This window comes from Rhinopithecus roxellana, chromosome 16 (assembly GCF_007565055.1).
Source record: "Rhinopithecus roxellana isolate Shanxi Qingling chromosome 16, ASM756505v1, whole genome shotgun sequence".
Lineage (NCBI taxonomy): Eukaryota > Metazoa > Chordata > Mammalia > Primates > Cercopithecidae > Rhinopithecus > Rhinopithecus roxellana.
Genome location: NC_044564.1, coordinates 104,703,276 through 104,710,814, shown reverse-complemented (window position 1 = coordinate 104,710,814; position 7,539 = coordinate 104,703,276). Strand labels below are relative to the sequence as shown.

General features: G+C 36.9%; 1 protein-coding gene across 1 annotated transcript; it reads right to left on the bottom strand.

The window, feature by feature from the left end:
* Positions 1-372: 372 nt before the first annotated feature.
* LOC104660374 (olfactory receptor 13C9) lies at positions 373-1,329 on the bottom strand. The gene has a single exon (XM_010360718.1). The coding sequence runs from the start codon at positions 1,327-1,329 to the stop codon at positions 373-375; it is 957 nt and encodes a 318-aa protein (XP_010359020.1).
* Between the last annotated feature and the right edge of the window lie 6,210 nt (positions 1,330-7,539).

Here is a 7,539-nt window from a genome sequence, read left to right as displayed (position 1 = left end):
AAAGATTCAATGAAATGTTGTCTATGAAATAATGTTATGTAAAAAAGTGAACATAAAAAGGCACATTGCACCCAATTCCAATGCAGGAAAAAAAAAAAAAAAAACATACTATGAAAGTTACTGTTCAAAATGTTGAAAAGTGGCCATTTCCTACTACTAGAGTAATAGGTAACTCCTCTTTCTTCTTCATTCTACTGCCCTGTATCTTGCAAATTCTCCAGAGTGGACATGCAATAATTTTGAAATGCTGTATCTCATTATTTTAATGTAACATATGAAAATGCAGAAAACCAGTAAAAGTATCCAAAATTCTAACATAATTCTGAAGTTTCAACAATATCGAATGTGTTCATATTCCAGTATATTTTGCACTCACTTGCTAAAGAACCTTCTGTTCAGTAGGTGTTTCACTGCCTCCTTCACATCCTTGTTTCTAAGACTGTAGATTAAAGGATTCATCATGGGAGTCATCACCCCATAGAACATGGATATAATTTTGTTGGTAGCATCCAAGTCATCTGAATTAAATGTCTCCTTAGACTTGGGCTTCATGTACATGGAGAGGATGGTCCCATAGAATATTATGATCACAGTCAGATGGGCTGAGCAGGTAGAGAAAGCTTTGCTTCTCCCCTCAGAGGAGTGAATCTTAAGGATGCTGGAAATGATTAATGAGTAAGAGATAATAATCAAGAGCAGTGGCATCAATGTGAACAATATTGTGGCCACGAGCATGATGAACTCATTGCCTGAGATGTCAGCACAGGCCATCTTCACGACAGCCAGAATTTCACAGGAGAAATGATTGATGACATTATTCCTGCAGAAAGGCAATTGTACTACAAATGTAGTTTGTACTGCAGAGTTGACAATGCCTGCAAACCAGGATCCAACAGCCATGGGTACATAGGCATCCTTGCTCATGATGATGGGATATCTCAGAGGGTTGCAGATAGCCACATAGCGGTCAAAGGCCATCATGCCCAGGAGCACACACTCTGTTGTTCCCATGGCCAGGCCAAGGAACATCTGCACTGTATAGCCAGAAAGGGAAATGGTCTTTCTTTCTGAAAGCAAGCTCACCAAGGTGGAGGGAATAGAGGTGGTGGTGTAGCAGATGTCCAAGAAGGAGAGGTTCCCCAGAAAGAAGTACATAGGGGTGTGAAGGTGAAGATCCAAGATGCTGATTAAAATGAGAGTACCATTGCCTAGAAGGATGACCACATACATTAAGAAGATTAGCACAAAAAAGAGTAACTCGAGCCTTGGGTGTCCAGAAAGTCCCTTCAGAAAAAATTCCACCAGAATGGTTTGGTTTTCCCATTCCATTCAATTGTCTCTCTTTTACCTGTAAGAAGTCAAAAAAAATTTTTTAATATAATTTATTTACATGGTAAATGCAAGTATACCAATATACAAATATAAAATTTGCCATGAACCCAATAAAAGTATTGAAGAAAGAGAGAAAATAGGGAAGACGAGGAAGGAATATAAGGAAAGGGAATGAAAAGAATTAACAATGCAGGTAGAGAAATAAGAGGGGAAAGCTTGTGATATTGATCACTCTTGGCCAGGAACTTTGTGATTTGTTTTTCACATGTTGCTTCCTTTAAACTCCACATTATCATTTGAAAGATAAGAAAACCTTCAGTGAGAGAGAGTTCAGCCTAAAATCATATAACTAATGTGTAGCACAGCCTAGACACCAAGACTACCTGCTTGTGGCCCATACTTGCCTGAGGTTTTTTAATGAATTATAAAAGCAATACAGAGTATATTGCATAAGAGATTTGGTAATTTACTTTAAAACCTCACTCCCAGGTCAGAAGAACTCAAAAATAACCCACGTGTATTCCAACACTGAAAGAAGTGTGTCAATCTGGAGATAGAATCATCAGAAATGAACCCAACCAGTGATTACTGTGTTCCTGATTATCCAGAGAACACGACCAATTCACATAAAGCCCAATAATCCAAAATCCTAGTGTTAAATTGCAAACACCTTTTTCTTTGGTTAGAGGCGGAATTTTTTTGCTGTTTTTTAAAATTATCATACAGTTAGATGTCATACCATAAATTGACTTTTTATCTTTCAGAGTGTGGTTCTATGAATTATAAAACTCGTATAGATTCATATAACCACGGCCATAACCAGAACACAGAACTCTTCTGTTACCCCAAAACGCTTCTTTGTGATATTGTTTTCTAGTCACCTCTTCCACCTACCTATACATCCTGGCAACCACTGATATTTTCTATCCCTATAGTTTTACCTTTACCAGAATGTCATATAAATAGAATCATATGAGCCACTGGAGTTGGGCTTCTTTCACTTAAAGCCTCTGAGATCCATTCAAATTGTTACTGCTAAATAGTATTCTATTGAGTAGATTACTGTATTTTGCCTATCTGTTCATCTTTTGAAGGACATTTGGATTGTTTCCAGTTTTTGGCAATTATGAAAAGAGCTACTGTAAATATTTCTGCCTCAATTTTTGTATGACCAAAAGCTTTTTTTTTTTAGAATAAATATCCAGGAATGAGATAATAAGCATGTTTAAATGTATAAGAAGCTGCCAAACAGTTTTACAGAGTGGCTGTACCAGTTTTGCATTTCAACCAACAATGTATGAGAGCTCCCCTTGCTTTCCATCTCATCATTTAATATTGTCAGTAATTATTTATTCATTCTAATAGATATATATTCATATTTAATTATGATTTTATTTTACATTTCCTTGATGACTAATGATGTTGAACCTCTTTCTATATTTTTTCCATACTTTAGTAAAGTATCTGTTCATATCTTTTGCCCCGTTTTTTTGTTAACAAAATGGGGGTCTCACTGTTTTTCCCAGGCCATCCTCAAACTCCTGGCCTCAAGCCATTCTCCCTCCTCCGCCTCCTGAGTAGCTGAGACTATAGATTCTTATAACCACCAACTTAACCAGAATACAGAACTACAGGCATGCACCACCCTGCTGGTTCTACTGTTCATTTTTAATTGAGGTTTTTTTTCTGGTTGAGAGTTCTTTATATATTTTGGATATGAATTATTTATCATATGACTTGCATATATTGTTTCGTAGTAGCTGGTTTGTCTTCTCATTCTCTAATGGAAAGACCTTTTAGTTGCCATTTTAATTGGTTGCTGCATAAGTCCCATTGAACATGATGCAAAGAAAGCCTATGACTAAAGAGACATGTTCTGACAGCACATCTCACTTTGGGTAATACTGCAGGAAAAAATCCACTGGAAAATAGCCATTCCCCGGGAATTGGGAATGGTGGATTTTGCTTAACCCTGCCTCAGAAAGTCTCAAGCTATCTCTTAATTTTTCCTCAGGAACAGTCATTTCTCCCAACCCCACCACCCCTCTACACAAACAAGTTTCCAGTAGTATCATTGTCCATTGATGAAAATGCTCCACTTAGTTCACAAAACAAAAGGAATTTCTGAAAACAAACCAGGCACTTAACACATAGGCCATTTTTCTTTATTCACAAAGCTTGGCACAAGTTTAAGGTCTAAATTGAGTTCTTTGAACCTATTTCAACCAGCATCTAACTAACCAGATCTGCCTTTGGCCATTATAAGGGTATTTCTCCTTTCAGTCTATTTTGCCCCTTATTTCCATCAACTCCACTTTTTACACTTTGAGATTCTTTTATACCCTAGAAATACATCCTTTTTTATCTAAATCCTAGATTCACTTTTTAAATGCTATGTTATAAATAAAGCCACCTCAATTCCAATTCCCTGTTAAATTGTGACTGAGAAGCAATTTCATGGTAAGAAACATTCTTCTAACCACTGCCACAATGCAGCTATTATTGTGTCAAGTCCACTTTGTCTAATAGAGAGGACAAGTGCTTAAGTCCTATCGTGGTGAGTTACTAGCTGTGACCATGGGCAATTTATAAATTCTCTGAATCTCACTATCTTCATCTATAACGTGGGGGTCTTAATAGGCTTATAATGGGGTTCTCGGGAGAATAAATAGGCAATGCATGTAAAGTACATAGTATGTAGTAAGCACTATTTTTGTTTCTTTTTATCTTCTACTGACTTGTTCTTCTCTCAAATATTATTTTATATCTCTGTCACCAGTATCAACCGCTGCACAAGTATCTTCGGAATTTCATCAATCACACTTTCTCAGGTATCAAGTCTCCTTTCATCTAACTCAACCTATTTTTTTTATCACATCCATGATATGAGATGGATGTGCATTTTACCAAAGTCTACTCACTTTGCAGTGAACAGTGTTATACCATTACAACAAAAGTCCATTGCAGTTTAAAACAAGGAACGTATAGGGTGACATTTTTAAATAGAGACTATTTCAATTCATTCATCTAAAATCTAAATGTGTGTGTGTATCTCACAAATGTTACATCTAAAGTCACCATACAAATGCATTACCAGCAACAAAAAAAATTAAAAATATTCAAACTTCTCCAAAATACTCAGGCAAGCATAAGAAGTCAAAATTCTTCCTATTAACTAAAGACTCATTGCTCCTCTTCATTTATGTTTTTCACAAATTCAAAGATATATTCAAGAACAAGTAATAAAGTATTTGTGTTTCAAATAGTATGCCTAGTTAGAGGTTCTGGGACAGGGACTATGCTAGAACATTGTCTACTTATGGTTAGTATTGGATGAACATTTGCTAAACTGAATAAAATCAAACTGAATTGGTGCTGTGATTTAAATGGCCACAGAATCAGAACTTTGGTGGTAACAGACTTCTTTGCATTCTGGATCAAGGGTACAGATTGGCAGCCTATTGAGCAGCAGAAGAGAGATGATACTGTTAGATACATATCTGTGTGCTTGTAATAAAGTAAGAACCACAAAACTATATTTTGATCAATAAATCTTTATTCCCAGTTAGAAATTATAAACCTATTCCCCGGTAGGACTGTTCATGAAAACAACTATACACCTAAACATCATCTGTTTTGAATGCTCAGATTACTTTGGATATGCAAGTAGTCTTTCAGTAATATTTTTTCTTTTTCTCAATTTTCTAACTATATCTGAGACAATCCTCTTGGATTTTTTAACTTCCTGTACACTTTCTCTAATAAGAAATATCACATTTTCAAAAGACATGGCTTATTTCAATTCATTTCATAAGGCTAACCACCCCCCACCCCACCCCCTTAGATTTGTGTTAGTAGTATGGCTTCAGCAATTACCTCTAAATGGAAGGTCAGCTCACTTCCTAGGTTGCAATGCACAGCAGATTGTTTTGCCTTGATCTTCTATTTTTAGGCTGTTCAACAAAATTTCCTGTGAAGCTGATGAATTTCTGAAGAAGGGATTACTGTTTGGAAGCCATAATGACACAGGGTATATTATCTGTAAAACATTGATAACAAAGGTATTATTTCTAAATTGTTTCAAAACTGCATACATTACATCAGATACATTTACAAAGGGAGAGTAATTTTGTTCTGCTAGTTCAAAAGTAAGAGGAGAAGAAAATATTGGGCAGTTCATTTTGTGAATATGGCACATTTCATTTGCCCTTGAAGCCCTGGTGGAAACATTGTCCCGTTGAGAAGACCCAGTAAATTCTCCAAAGAATCTTCCTTGGGCCCAGGGAGGCAATTTAAATATTTCTTGCTCTCTGGGGCTTCTGCAAATTTCTAAGTCATAACTTTAAATTGCTTCAGGCAAAAGATATTCAAAACTTTTAGAAATTTCAAGAATAATGCCCTAAAGACTTAATTATATGAGACCCATTATTGTAATTTACATAACCAATCAGAAGTCTTGAACACATGTCTTATCACATTTTCAATCTATTACTATATACTGCTGAGATCCTTTCTCCAAATATATTCGAATGACTTGGTCCAGACCTTTTTTCATCCTATCATGTTGTCTTGTATTTAGTACAGTAGAAAGAACTCAGGCTACATTAAGTCTTGATTAATAATAATAATAATAATAATAGAATACAAATTTCTAGACCTCATTATAAGGGTTTTATAGATATGTCATTTGTTTTTGTTAAATTAATAAGTAAAGAAAAAACAAGTTTTAATGTACAACTAATCTAGAAATAATTGTATTTTGCTCTGAAATTGGAATTTAGATGTTATTGTAAATGTGGGTTGCATTTTGAAATTCACAACAAATTCAGAAATGTTTAAATCATACAATAGAAATGCAGAAGCTATTCAGCTTTTTTATTGTAACTCCAGAAGCTAATTTATAACTTCATCTCACTCCATACTGTAAGCATTTCCAAAAAATTCACCTAAACAGATATACCTCTATTCCCTAGATTTATTAGTATAAAAATCTTATCTAATTTACAATGGGAGGAGGCAATGCAAAAACCATCCCAGATCACAAGGAATTGCTTCCTGGCCATCTTAAGTTCAGATCTGTCACCACATGGCTAAGCTTCTGATATGGTTTAGCTGTGTCCCCACCCAAATCTCAACTTGAATTGTATCTCCTAGAATTCCTGCGTATTGTGGGAAGGACCCAGTGGGAGGTAATTGAATCATGGAGGCCAGTCTTTGCCAGCTATTCTCGCGATAGTGAATAGGTCTCATGAGATATGACGGGTTTATCAGGGGTTTCCACTTTTGCTTCTTCCTCGTTTTCTCTTGCTGCCACCAAGTGAAAAGTGCCTTTCGCCTCCCACCGTGATTCTGAGGCCTCCCCAGCCATGTGGAACTGTAAGTCCAATTAAAACTCTTTTTCTTCCCAGTCTCAGGTATGTCTTTATCAGCAGCAGGAAAATGGACTAATACAGTAAATTGGTGCCAGTAGAGTGGGCGGTTGCCGAAAAGATCCCCGAAATTGTGGAAGCCACTTTGGAACTGGGTAACAGGCAGAGGGTGGAACAGTTTGGAGGGCTCAGAAGAAGACAGGAAAATGTGGGAAAGTTTGGGACTTCCTGCAGACTTGTTGAATGGCTTTACCCAAAATGTTGGTAGCGATATGGACAATAAGGTTCAGGCTGAGGTGGTCTCAGATGGAGACAAAAAGTTGTTGGGAGCTGGAGCAAAGGTGACTCTTGTCATGTTTTAGCAAAGACACTGGTGGCAATTTGCCCCTGTCCTAGAGATTTTTGGAACTTTGAACTTGAGAAAGATGATTTAGGATATTTGGCAGAAGAAATTTCTAAGCAGCCAAGTATTCAATAGGTAACTTGGGTGCTACTAAAGGCATTCAGTTTTATCAGGGAAGCAGAGCATAAAAGTTTGGAAAATTTGCAACCTGACAATGTGATAGAAAAGAAAAGCCCATTTTCTGAGGAGAAAATCAAGCCTGCTACAGAAATTTGCATAAGCAACCAGGAGAGAAAGTTAATCCCTAAGACAGTGGGGAAATTGTCTCCAAGGCATGTCAGAGGTCTTCCTTGCAGTTCCTCCCATCACAGGCTGGAGGCCTAGAAGAAAATGGTTTCACAGGCCCAGGGATCCCCTGCTTGGTGCAGCCTAGGGACTTGGTGCCCTGCATCCCAGCTGCTCTAGATGTGGCTAAAAAGGGCCAATGAAGAGCTC